Genomic DNA, 24,700 nt, shown 5'->3' on the forward strand with positions numbered 1-24,700 from the left:
TACCTCAGGGCGACTGGTTGCCCCGTCTCTCCGAGGCCCCTGCAGTCTATCGACACGGTCACGACTCTGTTCTGTTCTGGACCTGCAGTGCTGGAACGAACTACCCACTGACGTCAGGACAGCAGAGTCACTGCCCATCTTTTGTGTGTGTGTGTGTGTGTGTGTGTGTGTGCGTGCGCGCATGTGTATGCCGTACAAGAAAAACTACTGCGATCTTCCCTCTTAAGCACCTATTGTATTTTGAGTTTGCTATTCTTCACTCTGCCTCCAACACTACATAAATCATGCTCTTAGTCACTTGTTTTAGAAAGGAGATGCACTTGTAAGTTCTAGCAAGTAGAACAGTAGTACACTGACTTTTCTACATTAAATGCAATGGGTATTGTAAGTCGCTTTGGATAAAATCATCAGCTAAATGGTTGAAATGTAATGTAAATGTAATGTAACTGTGCCTCTGTCTGTCTGTCTGTCTGTCTGAGAGACTGTCTGTCTGTCTGGCTATCTGTCTGGCTGTCTGAGAGACTGTCTCTGTCTGTCTGTCTGAGAGACTGTCTGTCTGTCTGAGAGTCTGTCTGTCTGTCTGTCTGTCTGAGAGACTGTCTGTCAGTCTGTCCGAGAGTCAGTCAGTCAGTCTGTCTGTCTGTCTGTCTGTCTGTCTGTCTGTCTGTCTGTCTGTCTGTCTGTCTGTCTGTCTGTCCTATGCTTTGTGTTAGTTCTCAGGGTTGAAGTGTTTTCCCCTCGGCTGCCTACAGAGCCACGCCCCCCCCCCCCCCCCTCCCTCCCTCCCTCCCCTCCGATGAGGGGGCGAGCTTTCCAGGGACAAAGGGATGCATGTATAATGAGCAGGGAGAGGGGGGGGGGGGGGGGGGGGTCTGTGCGGGAGAGAGAGGGACAGAGTGAATAGACAGAGCACTTGACAAGTGTTTGTCACAGGGGCTACTCTTCCCAGCTCTGAGAGAGGGACAGAGAGAGAGAGAGAGAGAGAGAGAGAGCAACGAGTCTTTGCTTTGCCATATAAAAGAATGGATCGCTAATTAATTTACAGAAAGGGGATTTGAGATACACAAGTTGCTCTGTAGTTAGACGGACTTTCTGAGGCTGAGCCTGGTCTGGCCTGACACCCCCCCCCCCTCCGCTCTCCCCGCGGCCCACATGGTACGTTCCATTTAAAAGAGAGCCAGTCGTGTGTGGGTGGGATCTCTCTGAGAGGCCAGCAGCTGCTCACAACGCGCGCTCCTCGGCGGGAACCCTCACTTTCTCCTTTCTCCTGCTGCGCTCCGGCTCCACTCGCTCTCTGCCCTCCTCTCCCTCTCTCTCTCTCTCTCTCTCTCTCTCTCTCTCTCTCTCCTGCACTCATTCTCTTTCGTTTTGCAAGACTCTCTCTTTGTCTATCTCTCTGTGTCTCTCTGTCTGTTTCTCAGTGTAGTGGACAGAGACACGGTCACTCTACATGCAGTAACAGGTAGTCAGCCTCTCTGTTGTGCTGAGCGGAGAGGAGGGGAGAGAGGGAGCGACCGCTCGTGTTTTTATGTGCGGAGCAAACTACGGGAGGAGAGGAGGAGGACAGGGGCTCTGCTTCGTCCCCCTGAAGCCCCGCTTGACGCCATGCCGCTCTGTGTGGATTCGCTCCCCAGGGGAAAATCCTTAAAATGATGGAAGACAACAAGCAGCTGGCCCAGCGGATCGACGGTGCCGTGCAGTCCGCCAGCCGGGAGGTGACCAACCTGCGCTCGGAGCTCTCCGCCACCAGCCGCAGACTGGCAGAGCTGGGCGCCAGCAGCCCACCCGCCCGGGAGAAACACACACACAACCACCGCGATGACAGCCTCCGCTACCGAGGTGAGGGGGGAGAGGAGGGCGTGTGTGTGCGTGTGTGTGTTGTGAACATGTGAGCATGTGTGGCTGTTTTGAGAATGAGCGTGGGAAGTATTCAGGGAATGCCTAACCGGGTGACTAATCTCATCCCACTGTTGCTCCGCTAGCTAACTTGCGGCGCTAGCTAACTTCTTTGTAGAAGTCACACCAGCCTGACAGGGGAGACGAGTGGGAAAGTCAATGGTCTGGGAACGGAGCTAGTGCTAGGACTGGTTCTAAGACTGGAGCTAGGATTGAAACTAGGACTAGAGCTAGGACTGGTGCTAGGACTGAGGCCGGGACTGGGGCTTGGACTGAGCCTGGGACTGAGCCTGGGACTGAGGCTGGTGCTAGGACTGAGCCTGGGACTGAGGCTGGGGCTGGTGCTAGGACTGAGCCTGGGACAAAGGCTGGGGCTGGTGCTAGGACTGAGGCTGGGTCTAGGGCTGGGTCTAGGACTGGGGCTAGGTCTAGGACTGAGGCTGGAGCTGGAATTGGGCTGGGGTGGAATTGGTAGCCGGAAGGCAGAGCATGCGGGCCGGGGCTGATCCAGGGCTGTTCTGGGGCTGTTCCAGGGCTGTTCTGGTGGTGTTCCGGGGCTGTTCCGGGGCTGTTCTGCCGCTGGTCTCCCAGGCAGCGCTCATGACTGGAGGCTTCACTGGCACCGAGCTCCTCCAACTCCGGCTCTGGCTTTGTGTGGCTTTCTGGCTCTGAGTGTGTGTGTGTGTTCCTGGCTCTAGGTTCTGTGTCTTGAGCGGGAGAACTGTAGCCAAAGGCTGCAACATGAGCTGGAGTCATGGCTCGGCCTGCTACATGGGGATATGGTTCAGGAACACGTGGCTTTGGGTATGAACTGATGTGGTAAAGAGGGGTTTGTGTGTGTGTGTGTTTGTTTGTGTGTGTGTGTTTGTTTGTGTGTATCCATGCATGGTGTTTGCATCCAAACGGCTTGTGTGTGTGCCTGTCGTGCATGTCTGTTTTGTGTCCGTGTGTGTCTGTGTGTGTGTGTGTGTGTGTGTGTGCGTGCCTGTCGTGCGTGTCTGTTTTGTGTCCGCGTGTGTGTGTGTGTGTGTGTGTGTGTGTGTGTGTGTGTGTGTGTAATGCATGTCACTGTGCTTGGTGGGTCTGTGGGTGATTAAGCTGTTGGAGGCAGAGCAGTAGGTGACCTCATCTGCAGAGGACTGTCCTGGGTTGGCTGGTCCAGTCCTTGGTTGAGGACTGGCCTGGCCTGGGTTGAGGACTGTTCTGGGTTGAGGACTGTTCTGGGTTGAGGACTGTCCTGGGTTGAGATCCAGTCCTGGGTTGGCTGGTCCAGTCCTGGGTTGGGGTCCAGTCCTGGGTTGGGGTCCAGTCCTGGTTGGCTGGTCCAGTCCTGGGTTGAGATCCAGTCCTGGGTTGGCTGGTCCAGTCCTGGGTTGGGGTTCAGTCCTGGGTTGGGGTCCAGTCCTGGTTGGCTGGTCCAGTCCTGGGTTGGCTGGTCCGGTCCTGGGTTGGCTGGTCCAGTCCTGGGTTGGGGTCCGGTCCTGGGTTGGGGTCCAGTCCTGGGTTGGGGTCCAGTCCTGGTTGGCTGGTCAGTGTGAAATGTCTCTCAGTGTTTCCAGAGCTGCTCTATTTAAACAGCTGTCTGTCGCATGTTAGCGGCTCCACTCTAATGAGCGAGGATCTGCTCTGAGCTGTAGTTGGGCTCGCCGTGCTTCGCTGCATACAGATGGGCTAGTGAGTCTGTCTCTCTCTCTGTCTCTCTCTCTTTCTCTCTTACGTCTCTTTATCGCTCTTTCTTTCTCTCTTTCTCTCTCTCTTTCCCTCTCTTTCTCTCTCTCTCTTTCTCTCTCTCTCTCTCTCTCTTTCTTTCTCTCTCTCTCTCTTTCTCTCTCTGTCTCTCTCTCTTCATTCATGCTGTGTTTAACGGGCCGCCCCGGCCCCACATTCCAGTGATGATGTCATACTTCCTGCGTCCCTGCAGTCAGGTGACCGCGGCTGCCCCAGACTGATTAAGCACAACCCAAACACAGGCACGCCCAAGGACGCAAACCAAACACACCCAAACACTGGCACGCCCAGGGCTGCAAACCAAACACAGGCACGCCCAGGGCCACAAACCAAACACACCCAAACATTGGCACGCCCAGGGCTGCAAACCAAACACACCCAAACAGAGGCACGCCCAGGGCTGAACCAAACACGCCCAAAAACTGGCACGTCCAGGGCCACAAACCAAGTACACCCAAACACTGGCACGTCCAGGGTCACACCCAAACACAGGCACGCCCAGGGCCACAAACCAAACACACCCAAACACAGGCACGCCCAGGGCCACAAACCAAACACACCCAAACACTGGCACGTCCAGGGCCACAAACCAAAAACACCCAAACACAGGCACGCACAGGGCCACAAACCAAACATACCCAAACTCTGGCACGTCCAGGGTCACACCCAAACACAGGCACGCCCAGGGTCACAAACCAAACACACCCAAACACTGGCATGTCCAGGGTCACACCCAAACCCAGGCACACCCAGGGCCACAAACCAAACACACCCAAACACTGGCACGCACAGGGTGACAAACCAAACACACCCAAACACTGGCATGTCCAGGGTCACACCCAAACACAGGCAGACCCAGGACCACAAACCAAACACTCCCAAATACAGGCACATGCAGGGCCACACCCAAACACAGGCACACCCAGGGCCACAAACCAAACACACCCAAACACAGTTTTTCAATTGCAACGGCAATCTGCTTCAGTTTAGCACGATATCCACAAAAGATTTAGCTCTAATGATATGCCCGGGCAAACACGCCCACAAATTTGCCAACTGTGTGCAATTTGCGCCCATGATTGCAATTAGCCATGTACGTGTAATTGCGCTCGCCTGGCATGACGGTGCCTTCATCTGGCTACTGTAACTGCTGCCATGATCCCTGGAGAGCCCAGGCATGTCAGCCCCTTATATGTGTTGCACTTACCACCAGCTGAATGCAATTTGTTCTTGTATATAGATATAAGATCTTGGATATAGACGGATCTTTCCCCAGTGTTTCTCCATATTTTAGGACACAGATTCGATCATAATGAAAACGACAGACCACACCTTTTTGCAGAAAATATCAGTTGTATTTGTTTCTGTGCATCGCAGCTGGCTGAACTTATTTTAAAATCCCTCTCTATATATATATTTCGCCCTTAATATCATCCAATATCAAATCAATATCATTCAAACTTCTGAGGAGAGACAGAAGGAGAGAGTGCGTGCTAACTGCTGCAGTTAATACTAGCTTTTCAAAAGCGGTATTTGCACCTCTCTAACCGCGTGTGGCAGTTAGCGTATGGTGTTTGTGGATCAGAGCAAGGCTTATTTGGGGCAATTTTGCACGGAAGCACCTAATTTACATACATTCAAATGAGCCTGGCACAGCTGTGGAGCTACTTGCTCATAGGTGCAGTTTGCAAAGCTTCCCCCCTTTTACGTGTGCTTTGTGGATTGGATGCTATATTTTTGTCTCATTTGCACAGGGTTTGCCGCTGCAAACACTGCACAATCCTTTTGTGGATTTGCCCCTAACTCTTATATTATACAGGAGAGGGTAGAGATATTATACAGGAGAGGGTAGAGATATTATACAGGAGAGGGTAGAGATATTATACAGGAGAGGGTAGAGATATTATACAGGAGAGGGTAGAGATATTATACAGGAGAGGGTAGAGATATTATACAGGAGAAGGTAGATATATTATACAGGAGAGGGTAGAGATATTATACAGGAGAAGGTAGAGATATTATACAGGAGAGGGTAGATATATTATACAGGAGAGGGTAGAGATATTATACAGGAGAAGGTAGAGATATTATACAGGAGAGGGTAGAGATATTATCCAGGAAAGGGTAGAAATGGCAGGAAATCTCAGCTGGAACCTCAAAACCATCACTGACAGATGTGCAATAACCCTGTAAAAACCCCTAGCTCAGCCTGTCTCTCCTAGTCCAGCTTCCTCTCTGCTGGTCCAGCCTCCTCTAGTCCAGCCTCTCTCTGCTGGTCCAGCCTCCTCTAGTCCAGTCTCCTCTCTGCTGGTCCAGCCTCCTCTAGTCCAGCCTCTCTCTGCTTGTCCAGCCTCCTCTAGTCCAGTCTCCTCTCTGCTGGTCCAGCCTCCTCTAGTCCAGCTTCCTCTCTGCTGGTCCAGCCTCTATCTGCTGGTCCAGCCTCCTCTAGTCCAGCCTCTCTCTGCTGGTCCAGCCTCCTCTAGTCCAGCCTCTTCTCTGCTGGTCCAGCCTCCTCTAGTCCAGCCTCTCTCTGCTGGTCCAGCCTCCTCTAGTCCAGTCTCCTCTCTGCTGGTCCAGCCTCCTCTAGTCCAGCCTCCCCTAGTCCAGCCTCCTCTCTGCTGGTCCAGTCTCATCTCTGCTGGTCCAGCCTCCTCTAGTCCAGTCTCCTCTCTGCTGGTCCAGCCTCCTCTAGTCCAACCTCCTCTAGTCCAGTCTCCTCTCTGCTGGTCCAGCCTCCTCTAGTCCAGTCTCCTCTCTGCTGGTCCAGCCTCTCTCTCCTGGTCAAGCCTCCCCTAGTCCAGTCTCCTCTCTGCTGGTCCAGCCTCTCTCTCTCAGCCTCCTGTCAGAACCCCGGGGTATTGGTTCTAAACCCTATATGGATGGTTCTCTCGGTTCTGTCCTATAATACAGTTATGGTCCAATACTATAATTGAGTTCTCTTTATAGACAGATGTACGTATTGAGCGACAGCGCTGGGTGAGTGGTAATGTTTTCGGTGGCGTGTATTTGTTTACGGTTTACGCTAAAACTACAAGACTGATTTTTTTAAACTTTAATCTTTATTTGCATTTTTCATCTATACAACGACTGATAAGAGGCTTTCTGCTGACTCTAGTCCAGTTTTTCCTGTTCTTAAGCTATTCCCAGTGCCAGGACATATATGGTCAGAATCTATGAATAGAGGGAAGACCAGGTGCAAACAGTAAAGGCCAACTAGGCACATATGTATACGGACGTAAGACTGAACTATGTATAGAATCTGGCCACACCATGACTATAAAGATGGCACAAACTCAATGCTACTGTATGTTGTCCAATCAGAGTTCACTGAATTTATTGTGTGTCTGTGACTGACCCAGGATACTGTCTGCTGTTGGACTCAATAAATCTTGGGTCTGATCTACAATTCTGTTCCGGCGTACTACTTCCTCTCGGCATTGACTCTTCAATACCAAACCTCCATAATTTATCAACGACAATACAATAAAACAAAAAACATAATAAAAACGAACAATAACAGCATATGTGTTCTTCCATCAAGTCACAATGCAGCTCTTTTGTCTTACTCAAATTTTAATATTGGTGGTATCATCACACTTCCTTCTATAATCTATCAATTTTTCCCATCTCCCTTCAAACTTTCCTTCCTGCATCCTCAATGCATGTGTGAACTTCTCCCCTTAATCTTCGGTGTTATGAAATACCTAACAATGTTCTTCCAACCAAATTCTGTCATACCCTTGAGCTAGTGGCTGAGTGTTGGACCTTACACACATTATACCATTCCTCTACTGTTATTTCCATTCCAAGCTCTTTTTCCCATTTTTCTTTAATATGCAAAGTATAATTTTTCTTTAATATACAAAGTTGAATTCCCACTAGTCCGAGCTGGTAGAGAGCTCAGATTACCCTACAGTGTTTCCCTTCGGTATACATCCATCATTATTTTGATGATCATATTCTGTTTGTTGGGTTTATCCTATTTTATCTCCTTTATGTAATAGTCCCTCACCTGGAAATATTAAAAAAGATAATTTGCCTCCAAATCAAATGTATCCCTCAAAACCTTAAAACTCTCAAAGCCCCAATCATTTATTCCTGGTTCAAATCTCTTGTCATGGGTTAACCACCTCAAGATCTTTGTTTCATTCTGCAATTTATACTTTCTCACCACCGTGTTCCAAATCATCAGTGTGAATTTAGTTATTGGATCCAACAATCTTTCTTCCTTCCTAAATAATTCCCTTTCTGTTATTAATATCTGTACCTCCCTTCATCTCCCTTCATTTCTATATCCTTCCAACTAGCTACATATTCTTTATTACATCAACAGGTTAGAGCTCTGAGCTGTGCAGCGTAGAAATAGTCTTGAGAGTCCCATATCTGACCCTCGGTCTCCTTCCCCCCCAGATGAACCTGGATATCCATCTATGCCATTCTATAAACTGTTTCTGTGGTATCATTACTGGCAACATTTGGAACAGTATCCTCGGTAGTACATTCATTTTAATTATTTTTATCCTTGAGCTAAAATCCAATTGGATTATTGACCCTTTTCCTATATCTCTTTTGAGTTCCTGACTTATCTGTATGTAATTTGCTTTATATAACTTCTCCACTCCCTTTGTAACGTTCACTCACAGATTTCTAATTGTTTCCGAAGTCCACCTAATTTCGTATTTCTCTTGTAACTCTGGTGTCGGGACGTAGTTTATGGCCAAAATCTGTGTTTTGGTGACATTGAGTTTGTGTCCTGAGTAACGTCCATATCCAGTAGATTCATCAGTGCGGGAAAGACTCACCGGTAGACTCACCAAGTAGGCGATCATGTCATCCGCAAACGGCACTATCTTGTGTTCTCTACCCTTCACCTCGACCCCCTTAATGTCTCACTTCTGTCTGATTGCTTGCGCCAATGGCTCTATGAATATAGCAAAAAGGGTTGGAGAGAGACTGCACCCCTGTCCAATGGACCTTTCCAAATTAATAGGATTTGTGAAACTACCATTTACTTTTATCTTGGCTGTCAGTCCCTGATATAACGTCTTGATACATTTAACCGAGTCCTCATTAAACCCAAGTTTTTCCAATACCTTATATAAGTAGGTCCAATTCACACTGTCGAAGGCTTTCTCTACATCTATACTCACTAAAGTAACACTATTTTTCTTTTTTTATTAAGATCCCTTCTGTTTCCACATTAATGATGTCAAATAATGATTCAAAAAAGTATTTCTTGCTATCTGGAGGTGCATATACATTGATCAATGTCACTCTGTCCCTCTAATTTCCCCTTTACCATTATATACCTTCCCTCTCTTACATATTTCTTTACCCAATTCAAATTTAATTGAATTCATTATCACTATAGCTACCCCTCTCCTATTACTGTGTTTGTATGTACTATATAATGTAGTTATGCCCAAATCTATTAACGTCTCATGTTCTTCTGTTAATAAACGTGTCTCCTGTAAAAAAAATCACCTGCATTTCTTCTTTTCTAAATTTGAGCATAAGCTTTCCTCTCTTAACCAGGCTACTCAACACATTCACATTCAGTGATACCACTCCTCTCTTAACCAGGCTACTCAACCCATTCACATTCAGTGATACCACTCCACTCTTAACCAGGCTACTCAACCCATTCACATTCAGTGATACCACTCCCCTCTTAACCAGGCTACTCAACCCATTCACATTCAGTGATACCACTCCCCTCTTAACCAGGCTACTCAACCCATTCACATTCAGTGATACCACTCCCCTCTTAACCAGGCTACTCAACCCATTCACATTCAGTGATACCACTCCCCTCTTAACCAGGCCACTCAACCCATTCACATTCAGTGATACCACTTTAATACCTTCACGCTGCATTATACATCAGTTCCCCAATGTACACACAATCTGCTTAGCTATGTTATCGAAGCTAGCCTTCATGCTAGCTAGCATGTTGTAGCATGGGTCAACTAACAACCCATTACATTCTGGAGTGGATCCAAATCACTATACAACAACAATACAACAATACCAACCATGTCCTGCTCACACGTACGTGAGCATGCACGGAGCCACAAAATTACATTTGTGGGCGGAGGTCTGTGCTCTCTGAGCACCTTTACATCGCTTTGGATAGAAGTGTCTGGTAAATGACTAAAATGTAAATGTAAATATAATATTCAAACATCAGTCGGTTATTTCTAGAGCACGCAATGAATGCTGCAGATTCATACTTTACACACATGCACTAAGACATTTCTTACTACAAGTATTCAACAAAATCAGCTCCAGTATGTAGACTACAGTAGAGTATGTGGTCTACAGCTGAGCCTGTCTATCCAGTCAGCGTCCATCTCCGTGTAGCATTCTAGCTTCATGCAGTATTCCTAAATTCCCCTGGTGGATCAATAAAACACTACCCACCTCCAGAGTCCCAGACTGACTGGTCCACGGCCTCCTGCTGCTCAGCTCTGGCCCTGGGGGTGTGTTCCTCAGGTGCTTGAGGATTAAGCCTGGTAATACTGGCTACTATAATTCATCTGATTACTCGCTACTCTGATTACTGGCTACTCTAGTTAATCTGATTACTGGCTAGTGGCTACTCTAGTTAATCTGATTACTGGCTACTATAGTTAATCTGATGAGGAAACATGGTATTACTGGCTACTATAGTTAAACTGATTTATGGCTTATATAGTTAATCTGATTACTGGCTACTATAGTTAATCTGATTACTGGCTACTATAGTTAATCTGATTACTGGCTACTATAGTTAATCTAACGAGGAAGCCTGATATTACTGGCTACTTTAGTTAATCTGATTACTGGCCACTGTAGTTAATCTGATTACTGGCTACTATAGTTAATATAATGAGGAAGACTGACATTACTGGCTACTTTAGTAAACGGTCTACTGATAACAGTAAAATTGATATGGCTTTAATTAAGGACACTATAGAAGGTGTGGTTAAACCTCTGACCCATATCTGTAATCTTTCATTTAAAACAGGGATTTTTCCCAATCAAATGAAAATAGCTAAAGTTATTCCCTTGTATAAATCTGGTGGAAAAGATCTCTTGTCAAATTACAGGCCAGTTTCATTGCTTCCAGTTTCATTGCTTCCAGTAATCAGATAATTAATCTTATTACTGGCTACTATAGTTAATCTGATGAGGAAGCCTAGTATTACTTAGTCTGGGGCCTTTCTCGTTCGGTGTTGTTTCGCCGGTCTAGAGCGGAAGCACGATGACGCATCGCATAATCATCCGGCCTGACCCGGAAGACGAACAGTTGTTTGTAATGTTTTTAGTGTAGGCTGCACATGGTGAAGTTTCGAGTAGATAACATTCGCGATGGCATCACCAGGCATAACACCAACGAAAATTGTAAAAGAAGATGCGAGGAGAACTACCGGTTAAGTAAAAATAAAGCAAGCGGATGTTGGAGGCGGGCTCTACAGGCTCGAGCCGGATGATGGGGCGGGCTTAAGGCAGTGAAGTAAATAGATACCATGCTCTCCTCCCCGAGGAGAGACTGGTGACGCGAGGCTAAGTATTACTGACTACTATAGATAATCTGAATACTGGCTACTATAGTTAATCTGATGAGGAAATCTGGTATTTCTGGCTACTATAGTTAATCTGATGATCTATCTATCTATCTATCTATCTATCTATCTATCTATCTATCTATCTATCTATCTATCTGTCTATCTGTCTATCTGTCTATCTGTCTATCTGTGTCTTTCGTCACACATGGGACTCTGCTAATAAACTCTTAAAACAGCCTCAGTCGCTCATGAGAACTAGAGACCAACCTTCTGGGTTCAAAGACAGGAAGGATCCCTCTGTGTGGTAGAGGTGGTTCGCTCACCGTCAAAGTCCTTGGAAATGGATGTCAAAGGGTTTTATAATCCTATCCTAAAGTAAGGGTTGACTATCCTCTCTGGACAGAGGGGGTGAAGTGGATCTGGACCGGACCCGGGCCTGTGTGCTGCGGTCAGACCCTCGGTGGGCGGAGGGCCCAGAGAGATTCTCTCTTCCCATCTGGCCTGAGTTAGAGGCCCCATACCTCCCATTACCTTACACAGACTAGAGAGAGGAGAGGAGAGGAGGGGAGGAGAGAGCAGAGAGGAAGGGAGAGAGGAGGGGAGGGGAGGGGAGGGGAGGGGAGAGGAGGGGAGAGGAGAGGAGGGGAGAGGAGAGAAGAGAGGAGGGGAGAGGAGAGAGGAAAGGAGACTGGAAATGGAGCGTCAGGCAACCCCCCCACCTCTCTCTCTATCTCCCTCTCTGTCTCTCCCTCTCTCTCCCTCTCTCTCTCTCCCTCTCTCTCTCTCTCTCCCTCTCTCTATCTCCCTCTCTGTCTCTCCCTCTCTCTCTCTCTCCCCCTCTCTCTCCCTCTCTCTATCTCCCTCTCTGTGTCTCCCTCTCTCTCTCTCCTCTCTCTCTCTATCTCTCTCTCTCTATCTCTCTCAGGACTTCCTGTTCACGCTACTCATGTAGAGAGAGTAGAGTACGTGCTGTCCCCCCCCCACTCCCGGCCTCTCTAAGCCACGCCCTGTCTGTGGCCAATGCAGCGTGAGAGAAACTGTGTCCAAACACACACCCCTCCCTCGCTCTCTCTCTCTCTCTCTCACACACACACATAAACACACACTCACACGCTCTCTCTCTCTCTTTCTCAAACACACACACACACACACACATAAACACACACTCACACGCTCTCTCTCTCTCTCTCTCTCTCTCTCTCTCTCTCTCTCTCTCACACACACACGCGCACACACACACACATGCATACACCACATACACACACACACGCACACATACACGCACATACATACACACACACACACACACATACTGTATACACATACACACACACTCACACGGTCTCTCTGTCACATGCACGCACACACACCATCTCTCTCTCTCACACACACACACACATACACACACACACACACCATCTCTCTCTCTCTCTCTCTCTCTTTTTTTCTCGCTCTCTCCCTCTCTCTAGAGGAAGGGATAACCCTAGAAATAGAATTCTTAGAACAGACTTAGTGCCTCATTCTGTGGTCATTTGATCAGGAAGACTCATTGGGTACACTCTAACCTGCTAGCTGATTGATTGGGTACACTCTAACCTGCTAGCTGATTGATTGGGTACACTCTAACCTGCTAGCTGATTGATTGGGTACACTCTAACCTGCCACCTGATTGATTGGGTACACTCTAACCTGCCACCTGATTGATTGGGTACACTCTAACCTGCCACCTGATTGGGTACACTCTACCCTGCCACCTGATTGATTGGGTACACTCTAACCTGCCACCTGATTGGGTAAAGTTAAAGTTAAAGTCCCACTGATTGTCACACACCTGAGTGTGTGAAATTTGTTCTCCACATTGACCCATCCCCTGGGGGAGCGGTGAGCAGCAGCAGTGCCGCGCTCGGGAATCATTTGGTGATCTAACCCCCCAATTCCAACCCTTGATGCTGAGTGCCAAGCAGGGTGGCAATGGGTCCCATTTTTATAGTCTTTGGTATGACCTGGCCGGGGATTTAACCCACAACCTCCCAGTCTCTGGGCGGACACTCTACCCTGCCACCTGATTGGGTACACTCTAACCTGCCACCTGATTGGGTACACTCTAACCTGCCACCTGATTCCCATTCACTTGCGCAGCCACGTCAGTTCTACTGTGAGAATGACTAATCCGGGCGAACCGCCCCCACATGAGGCCCGGTTCTGGGGGTAACAGCTGGAGACTTGAACACTGGTTCTGGGAGTAACAGCTGGACACTTGAACGCTGGTTCTGTCGGTGTGTGACGGGCCTGTATCAGTGCCGATAGCTGTTCCCTTCTCCGCCTCCTGGAATGTAGTGGTGGGGGTTTGGTGTGCGACCGTTCTACACACCAGATTAACCGTTTAACACGCCGTGTCATAATGATGTACGGATGTGGACGCTGATGTCTCCATCACGCAGATGTCCCAATATAATCTAATCACTGAGGCCACAGAGGTCTGTCTTCATGACATCTCCCTCCCTTCCCACACTCTAATCTCAGTTCCCACGTGATTTTGACCAATAGTTGAACTTCCTGAGACGGTGGCAGGGGTCAGGAGCCAGGGCCCAGGATGTGCTTGATTGGCTGAGGGCACAGAGGAGACCAGAGGCTCCAGGGAAGATGGATCTTATCCCCCCCGACTCTTCTCTTCCTCCCGGTCTCTTCTTCATAGCTTCATAAACGGTGACACACTGCATATGTGTGTGTGTGTTTGTGTGTAGGAGAGAGAGAGAGTGTGTGTGTGTGTATGTGTGTGTGTGTGTGTGTAGGAGAGGGGAACACAGGAAATGAGACCCTAAGCCTCCATGGTGTCTGCTGTCTGGCTCCTCAGTCCGACTGTGGGAACCTGCTGTCTGTTAACCACATGTGTCCTGAGTTGAAGAGCAGTCTGAGGTGTTGGGTAACATAGCGTTGAGTTGAAGAGCAGTGTGATGTTTTGAGTGACTTAGCGTTGAGTTGAAGAGTTGTGTGATGTGTTGGGTGACGTAGCGTTGAGTTGAAGAGCAGTATGATGTGTTGAGTGACTTAGCGTTGAGTTGAAGAGCGGTGTGATGCATTGGGTGATGTAGCATTGAGTTGAAGAGTAGTGTGATGTGTTGGGTGACGTAGCGTTGAGTTGAAGAGCAGTGTGATGTGTTGGGTGACGTAGCGTTGAGTTGAACTCCCTCACTGAGAACCAGATCAGCTGACTCCCTCACTGAGAACCAGCTGACTACCTCCAGGGAGAGGAAGTGATCTGTAAATGTGCTTCTGTTCCCGGTAAGACAGCTGTTGGTTGGTGAGCGGGGCGCACACACGCACACATACACGCACGCACGCACGCACACACACACACACACACACACACACACACACACACACACACACACACACACACACACACACACACACACACACACAGAATGTGGTCAACTTGAAATTCAGTCATGGGGCTGAATCATGATTTTGAGATGTGCAAACATAACTCAGACGTCCACACAAATCCTCTCTAGATGTCAGTTTGTGATTTGCACTAAAGTCGGTGTTCACACATACAGTACTCAACAGAGAAAACACAGAGCCAGCAGATCGCACATGGAGAGGGAGGAGGAGTCGATACGGACATACGCTCAGGACTGCTACGGCAGGAATCAGGAAGGCCTTTGCTCACCACTAATCTCTTTGATATTAATGACAGGAAAACTGCAGAGCAAACCAACGAGCTCTTAGGCAGCCATCCTGGCCTGATGTCTGTACAGTAGGTGCTGAAGGTTTGAGGATTGATGATTGAAGTTGGTGATTGATTGACTTATCTGGCCCCCGGGTGATTACTGTTTTTTTGCTTCCCTCTGGAATATGTAGGGGTGGGTCGTATGCCCACCTCCCTTGTTCTCTGTTCTCTGATTGATTGATTGATTGATTGATTGATTGATTGATTGATTGATTGATTGATTGATTGATTGATTGATTGATTGATTGATTGATTGATTGATTGATTGATTGATTGATTGATTGATTGATTGAAGGTGTTGAGGCACCGTTATCAGCAGGCAGCGCCGCCCTGGAGGACGAGGGAGTCTCACCCTCTGGAAGGCATTGTCAGGCCCCTCCCCTCCCCCAGCTCAGGACGGCCCCACACATTTATTTGATCAGCAGTTAGACCTGGATTATACTTCTCTTCCACCCACAATGACAGCACGGAGGACACACACAGAGTCAGACGCACAGACAAACGTACACACACACACACACACACACAGTCAGACACACAGACAAACATACACACACACACACACACACACAGTCAGACACACAGACAAACATACACACACACACACACAGTCAGACACACAGACAAATGTACACAGAGTCAGACACACAAACACACACACAAACACACACACACACACACACACACAGTCAGACACAGACAAATGTACACACACACAGTCAGACACACAGACAAACGTACACACACACACAGTCAGACGCACACACAAATGCACACACACCACTAGTCTTTCATTTATGATTTTGGAGAGCTGTGTTTCTGAATGTCTGAAAGCAGACATTGTTTACGCGGTCTGTGTGTTTCCATGTCTCCTGAGACCAGATGTGTTAACACAACGCCCCCCCGGAGAGATACACATGCTGATCACAACCTTTACACTACCTGACCTGATCACAACGTTTACACACTCCTGACCTGATCACAACCTTTACACACTCCTGACCTGATCACAACCTTTACACACTCCTGACCTGATCACAACTTTTACACACTCCTGACCTGATCACTACCTTTACACTCCTGACCTGATCACAACTTTTACACACTCCTGACCTGATCACTACCTTTACACTCCTGACCTGATCACAACTTTTACACACCTGACCTGATCACAACTTTTACACACTCCTGACCTGATCACTACCTTTACACTACCTGACATGATCACAACCTTTACATACCTGACCTGATCACAACCTCTACACTACCTGACCTGATCACAACCTTTACACACTCCTGACCTGATCACAACCTCTACACTACCTGACCTGATCACAACCTTTACACACTCCTGACCTGATCACTACCTTTACACTACCTGACCTGATCACAACCTTTACACACTCCTGACCTGATCACAACCTTTACACTACCTGACCTGATCACAACCTTGACACACTCTCTGATCATTACCTTTACACAGTCCTGACCTGATCACAACCTTTACACACTCGCTGATCATTACCTTTACACACTCCTGACCTGATCACACCTTTACACACTTGCTGATCATTACCTTTACACACTCCTGAACTGATGAGAACCTTTACACACAGTCAGCATCAATCTGTGTCTTTTCTCTGTGTATTATCAGTGAAACAACTGATAACTTCGAACTTACATGTATAACTGAAACACAACTGCTCTAAGCGGTTTACACATCATCCAATAGCCACCACCATAAATTAAAATCAATCCCCCTCCCTAGACTCAGATTCCCAGAACCCACCATTCTTGACCAGGAACACGCAGGCCTTGATTCAAGCTGAGACAGCAGCACCCTGCCCCACCCCTATTCAATACACTTCAAAATATTCCCCAGTCAATTAGAATTCAGTTGGGTAATCATTCTTAATTTGGCCCATATTGGCCCTCACAGAGTGGACATGACGGCCCCAGAGACAGGCGTGGTGGAATCTTCCACTGGAAAAGCAACAATGAATTCCATTCAGTGTGGCCGGTCCTATTGGAGGTTGTGGGGGTGGTTTAGACGGAGGAGGTTCCCACAAAGTCTCTTAATTAACCACAACCAGAGAGACTTGGCTGTTCTCTCCACCCAGGAATGTGCTCCCCAGCCCCCAGATGGCTTCTGTTCCCGTCGGCCTGCCTGAAACCGCGCCATCTTTCCACGGGCGGGCTGGTGAGGCGGGCGCAGTGCTCCCCACAACGCCGCCAGAGCTGATGAAAAGGCATCTTCAAATTGGTCAATTTCACCAAATGACACGGTGAGGAGAGAGCTGCGATGGCTCTCTGAAAGGAGAGCTGGGCCGTAGGTGGTCAGTTGAAAGGACGGGGGCGTGTCCACAGAGACACGGTCTGTTTCCTCCCCTTTACAAGGTTAATTTGCTCCCTGGAGAACAGAGGAGAGAGAGGAGAAGAGGAGAGAGAGGAAACCATTACCGAAATCCTCCTAGCACATCAACATGAACCCACAGGGAGAAATCTCAGACCACTGCTACTCTCCCTTCCAGAATGCCCGCTAACCCCTCCTCTGCCCTCCATTCAGCACATCCCATCACTCCTCCATAATGCTCCTGCCCGCCTACAGACAGAAGCTGAAACAAACAGACCCCATCACGTGGATGTTTCACTGATGGTCTGACCGATGAGACGATGCCGTGCAGGCCAGTAAGAGTGAAAGGGAGGGGGGATGTGAACCAGGGATGTCACGGTGTGTTTCCCCCCCCCCCCCGACTAATAAACTCATGACCGGTAACACCGTCTAGGCCACGCCTGCAATAAGAGAGCGCTTTCTTTCATCTTTAACCTTAGACCTTTGCCTTGCGTTGAACAGCACTGATGTGTTTATGTAAATTTGGTGTTGTGTGCCTCCACGGCTTGCCTGCAAATGTGCGATCAGAGTAAGGTCAGATATAAACGTTACACTCGGTCCTGTGCTTATTTATAATCAGAATTTGTTTGCCATCCAGTTTTTCAACTTAGCCTACTAGCAATGCTAGTACCTGCTAGTGCACCATGCCCGAATCAAAGTCCTAGTATGTTGAAAAACTACATGGCAATGAAGGAATATCTGATTATAATGAAGCACAGGAGTGTAACGTTTATCTTATTCTTACCTTACTCTGATCGCACATTTGCAGGCAAGCTGTGGAGGCATACAATGCCAAACTTCCTCCGCAAATAGGTGTTGTTATGAACGGAACGCTGTAGTAGGCGAGAGAACAGGCTGCTAGAATTAGCTAGCCAGCTAGCTAATGGCAACAGCCACTAGGTTAGGTTAGCTGAACAGCCAACAGGTGGCTAGCTGAACAATAGCTAGGCTAGCCAGCCATGAGAGGCTACTAGCATAACCTCCCCCTCCCCTCTTCCAACTCTCTTCACGTGAATTGAAACTGAAATCTGATTCCTCTAGACTCCACTCTGTGCTGCGTGTGCATTAGGGTTGGCCGGTTTTCCGGTATTTCGATATACCGCATTGTTATAAAATCTTACATTTTAATTATTACTATTATTATCTTCAGATGCGCAACTTGAATTGCATTTTTGGAAAGTCTTTCACATCCAGATATCACTGCGCATCCAGGTGCATCCAATACAGTTCAAGGTCAATCAGACGTAACTGGCACCTACTAGCCTAGTGCTAGAGAAAGGTAAGCGTAGCCTACAATTCTGTCTGCTGTGTGTGCTCTGTAATCTTTTTTGAGTAACATTAACTATGTTGTTTTGACATTGTGCGCCATTCACTGTAGTCAAAATTTTCCGTGTGCATACTCTTCCCGCTTCATGATCTTGGGGAAAAAAAACACATAAAAAATGACACGGTAATACAGAGTACCGTGTTTTTTGGTACTTTTTTTTTTTTTTTTTACATATTTTTTAGGGCATTTCTGCTTTTATTGGGATATGACAGTGTAGGTGACAGACAGGAAAGGTGTGAGAGAGAGAGGGGGAAGACATGCAGCAAAGGGCGTGGGCCGGATTCGAACCCACGCCGCTGCAAAAAGGACTAGCCTTTATATGGTAAGCGCCCCAGCCCATTGAGCTACCGCGGTGCCCCTTGGGGGGGGATCTTTTAACGGTTTAATTTTTTAAATATTGCCCGATCCTAGTGTGCATGATGAGGGGCAAATCACAGACACAGTTTGATGAGTGGCACTGACACGAAAGCCATCTCAGGACTCGCTCTGAAATGCTTTGAGGATGTCATCCTCACCAAAACAGTCCGAATGTTTCCGAACGAGAAACCCCCGATCAACAGCACCGTTCAAGTTGCTCTCAAGGAAAGACAACTCCTTCACATTCGGAGACAACGCGGAAGTAAAAATATCCCGTTATGATCTCCATAGAGCGATGAGAGCAGCCAAACGGGATTACAGGGAGAAGATCGAGAAGAGAAGACAGGGAAATAATCCACATAGCCTGTGCCAGGAACTACACACTATCCAGACTTAGATTCCCAGAACCCATACCATTCTCTACCAAGAACCTGCGGACGACACACTGTCTTAGAGCTCAGAAGCAGACCCAGCTGTGCAGCCAACACCGACGCCTCCTACCCAGACGAGCTGAACAGCTTCTACGCTCGCTTTGAGGTGGATAATGACAACAGCCTGGTGGTGAGAGCTCCTAGCACCGCTGACACGACCAGCGCTCTAGTCCTCACCGAAGCCGCGGTGCGCAAGGCGTTCCAACAAACCGCAGACCACTTCATCCAGGACTGTCCAACATACCGGACACCCAACAGAATGCAATGCCTGACGGTTTTGGATGACGAAACGGTGACATGGCTCCTGGAGGTGTGCACGGATATATAGCCCGGATGACCCCTCACCCAGGCTTGAGGTGGTAAAAGGATAGCCCCTCGGCATCAAGCCTGGGGTGAGAGAGGAGGAAACCAACCAACCCATACGAAGAAGAAGAAGAAGAAGATCCCCTGCAGAGCGGCCGGGCCACACAGTGTCCCAGCAAGAGTCATCACAGTGAACACAGCAACACGGGCACAACAACACCTCTTCCACCTGAGATGGCTGAAACGCTTGGCATGGACAACTGAGAGCATCAAGACTGGGAACCTCACAGTGGGGTACGGGAACTGCTCTGCCCTCAACCACAAAGCGCTGCAGGGGTGCGGCCTGCCCAACGCATTAGTGGATGTGAGCTCCCCTCAATCCAGGAGTTATGGTCCGAGTGCCGGCGAAGCCCGCAGGATCATCAAAGACCCCAACCGCTCCAACCATGGCCTGTTCCAGCTGCTGTCGTCTGACTGACGGCATCTCAGCCTCAAGGCCCAGACCGGCTCAGATAGCTTTTACCACCAGGCAACCAGGTTCTTGAACAATGGAAACTAGCTGCCTGCCTGTGACACACACACACACACACACACACACACACACACACACACACACACACACACACACACACACACACACACACACACACACACACACACACAGAGGCTCCCTCAGACTCAGACTGTACATACACACACATGCAACAATGCACATTCGCACCTTCACACACCACCACACACTGAACACACACTATAGCCTTCTATTACACCATATTACCCCATTTTTATTACTTTTGTAGCCATTTTTTTAGTTGAGTTGACCCAAGAGCCCAGGTATTTGAAGTCCTCAACCTCCTTCAGAGCAGTACCTTCAGCTGCCATTAGGGGCAGATTTCCCGAGGTGTTATAGGTGATGACCTCAGTTTTCTTGGCGTTCAGTCCAAGACCCACCTTGGCACATTCCTTTTCCACTCTGGTCAGGAGCTCTTGCGCTTGCCTCACGTGGTTAGATATCAGGCTGAAGTCATCGGCGCAGTCCAAGTCTGTTAGGACCACAGCAGGATACCTTCTCGACCTCCTAGGTGTTATAGTGAAGCCCAGATCCTCCTCTCTTCCCTGGATTGCCTGCCTCAGTGCGTAGTCCAGGACTATTCTAAAGAGGAAGGGTGCGAGGGTGTCCCCTTGTAACACTCCCTCCATGATGTCAAAATCCTCACTGTTGCGTCCGGCGTCACCCTTGTCCTTGTGTTCGAAAACATGGTCCCTATGGCCCATAGTAAATTGGGTGGAACACCACTGGCCTTCCATAATCAAGATGGATGCGGAAGTGGAGACCACTGATGAGACCGCCAGGTGTATGGAGGACCGGGATAACTGGAGACAAAGATGGGAGGTCCGTCTGTGGACGACCTGATGATGATATAGCTGTTGTTTTATTACTAATATGCTGTATTATGCTTCTTTACTGTGCATCTTGTGTTGTGATTTATGTGTTTGCTCTGAGGTTGAGGAGCCAGAACCCAATAATTTTACTCCCCATTACACAAAGGATGTAACAATAAAGGAATCTCTGAATCTGAATATCTGAATCTGAATCTCTGAATCTGAGGAGAGCAGATGAGAGAGAAGAGGAGGAGTGACAGTGTGCGGTAGGAGTGGCACCCTGGAGAGAGACTGTATGACAGAGTGTGGAGAGCTGGAGGGCTCCAGGGGAGAAGAAGACTCCAGACTGAACTTAATGGAGCCAGAGGTGGGAACAGGGGAGGCACGGGGTCTGGACCTGCCCGTAGAGATGCAAGGGGTCTAGACCTGCCCGTAGAGAGGCATGGGGTCTAGACCTGCCCGTAGAGATGCAAGGGGACTAGACCTGCCCGTAGAGAGACGTGGGGTCTAGACCTGCCCGTAGAGAGACGTGGGGTCTGGACCTGCCCGTAGAGATGCAAGGGGTCTAGACCTGCCCGTAGAGAGGCATGGGGTCTGGACCTGCCCGTAGAGAGGCATGGGGTCTAGACCTGCCCGTAGAGAGGCACGGGGTCTAGACCTGCCCGTAGAGAGACGTGGGGTCTGGACCTGCCCGTAGAGAGGCACGGGGTCTAGACCTGCCCGTAGAGAGGCATGGGGTGAGCTGCTTTATAGAGAGCTGTGTGCTCTCTCTCTCTCTCTCTCTCTCTCTCTCTCTCTCTCTCTCTCTCTCTCTCTCTCTCTCTCTCCCTCCCTCCCTCCCCCTGTACCTACCTCTATCCTACCTAGAGAGAGACTTGATCTGCAGATTCTGTGTGTGGTGTGGTTACAGGGCGGTGTGTGGTGTGGTTACAGGGCTGTGTGTGGTGTGGTTACAGGGCGGTGTGTGGTGTGGTTGCTTACAGGGCTGTGTGTGGTGTGGTTACAGGGCTGTGTGGTTGCTTACAGGGCGGTGTGGGGTGTGGTTACAGGGCTGTGTGTGGTGTGGTTACAGGGCTGTGTGTGGTTTCTTACAGGGCGGTGTGGGGTGTGGTTACAGGGCTGTGTGGTGTGGTTACAGGGCTGTGTGTGGTGTGGTTACAGGGCGGTGTGGGGTGTGGTTACAGGGCTGTGTGGTGTGGTTACAGGGCTGTGTGTGGTGTGGTTACAGGGCTGTGTGTGGTGTGGTTACAGGGCGGTGTGGGGTGTGGTTACAGGGCGGTGTGGGGTGTGGTTACAGGGCTGTGTGTGGTGTGGTTACAGGGCTGTGTGTGGTGTGGTTACAGGGCGGTGTGGGGTGTGGTTACAGGGCTGTGTGTGGTGTGGTTACAGGGCTGTGTGTGGTTTCTTACAGGACGGTGTGGGTGCCGGCCCAGAGCCAGAGGTTGGTTGAAGGAGGATGATCCACCTCTACAGTCATTACCTACAGTAGCCGTACTTAAAGCTCAATAATGAGTTTAATAATCTTCTGCCTCTTTTCTACAGTAAATAGGCTCTGACATCACCAGTCAGCCAGCTGACCTTTCCAGCAGGTCGATGAGAACCCAGCAAACGTTCTAGTGCTTTCCATACATCACCACACACTGTTCAACCTTTATGAATTAATAAGAAGGCAGCGAAAGAGGTGTTAATTAGCAGGCTGTGTTGATTTCACTGAACATGGCCTGTGAAATCACAGTCTCGTGACGAGGTTCAGGCATTGTAACGTCCTCCACAGAACTGTCTTCTGTTCAAATCGTTGTGCTCTTATAACTTGACTGTAAAAAACGTAGAAATGTGTATTTTTTGAGAGCTGGCTTCTCCTCAGCGTTCCCCCTCCGCCCCCCTCACCCCCCCCCCCTCCCCACCCCAGCCAATCAGCGGGGAATTCCACGGGTCTGGCAGCGCTAGAACTGAAAACCCTTCCTTATTACTGCGCTTTCTTCACAGAGGTTTATGGTCACAGTGTTTTGGGAGGGAGGGGAAATGTGGGAATTCTGTCCGATTACAAGTGTGTCATCTATCTTCTGCTGGTAAACTGTTTAGACAGCTTGAGCAAGGCCACGCCCACATTCCTCTGGCCTTAGTGTTCTCCGCACCGAGGGCCGAGCGTAGAGGACAGGACGGTCTCAGGCCCTTATGTCGTCATCAGGGCTCAGAAAGGACGGTGTGTGTGTGTGTGTGTGTGTGTGCATGAGGTAGGTTATGGGTATGAGTGTGTGTGTGTGTGTTTGTGGGAGGTATGTTATGGATATTTGCGTGTGTGTGTTTGCATGACGTAGGTTATGGGCATGGGTGTGCGTGTGTGTGCGTGTGTGTGCGTGTGTGTGTGCGTGTGTGTGTGTGTGTGATTATGTAATTATGTGTCAGGGGTCTTCACGGTGGAATTTGCATGGATTCCATCAGAAGCTGGAAGGCGTTCTCTCCTGAACTTTCACACCAGTGTCCTGGTCCAGACCTGGTCCATAATCCTCCACCAGCACACATGGGATTTGTTGTAATTGATGGGAAAATGTTTTTGGCTGGTGTCTGCTTTTCTGGCACAATGAGATTGGACGGGTTAGTGAGTTTGTGTGTGTGTGAGAGTGTGTTTGTGTGTGTGTGTGTGTGTCTGTGTGTGTGTGTATGTGTGTGTAGTTTTATAGCATCTTAACCTGAACTGACTTTTTATTAACATCTAACTGCATACACACCCATGGTAACTGCCAATGTTAATGTAGGTGATGTGAGCAATGCTGGGAAAACTTGTTCTCATGAAAACAAATAAAGACATGAAAATGTGTGTGTGTCCAGCCCCCTGCGCTAATGAACAGAGACGCAGCGCTACAGCTGCACTGGGATGCAGACGGACAGACAGACAGATGGGAGGGGGGGGGCTGGAGAAGACAGGCTCCTCCTTCACTGTGGCTGAGCAGACAGACAGCAGGGTGTGTCAGGGAGGGAGGTGATTATCCTCCTCCAGACCCTCCTGTCTTCACTCCTGTCTAAGAGAGCAGGACGGAGCCGCTGGTAGGGCTCTAGCTGGGCTGTTTACACTGGACTACTACATACTACTACATCACACTGAACTACTACATACTACTACATCACACTGAACTACTACATACTACTACATCACACTGAACTACTACATACTACTACATCACACTGAACTACTACATACTACTACATCACACTGAACTACTACATACTACTACATCACACTGAACTACTACATACTACTACATCACACTGAACTACTACATACTACTACATCACACTGAACTACTACATACTACTACATCACACTGAACTACTACATACTACTACATCACACTGGACTACTACATACTACTACATCACACTGAACTACTACATACTACTACATCACACTGAACTACTACATACTACTACATCACACTGGACTACTACATACTACTACATACTACTACATCACACTGAACTACTACATACTACTACATCACACTGAACTACTACATACTACTACATCACACTGAACTACTACATACTACTACATCACACTGAACTACTACATACTACTACATCACACTGAACTACTACATA

At 48.5% G+C, this 24,700-nt stretch overlaps 1 protein-coding gene across 1 annotated transcript in view; it reads left to right on the forward strand.

The window, feature by feature from the left end:
• Positions 1 to 24,700, forward strand: part of kaznb (kazrin, periplakin interacting protein b) — a gene marked incomplete at both ends in the record, with an annotated part of 155,122 nt that overhangs the window by 93,239 nt on the left and 37,183 nt on the right. Inside the window, one exon of the mRNA XM_084446035.1 lies at positions 1,635 to 1,839. Coding sequence (XP_084302161.1) covers positions 1,635 to 1,839 — 205 coding nt within the window. The remainder of the gene's footprint in view (positions 1 to 1,634; positions 1,840 to 24,700) is intronic.

This window comes from Borostomias antarcticus (genome assembly GCF_949987555.1).
Source record: "Borostomias antarcticus genome assembly, chromosome: 11".
Classification (NCBI taxonomy): Eukaryota; Metazoa; Chordata; class Actinopteri; order Stomiiformes; family Stomiidae; genus Borostomias; species Borostomias antarcticus.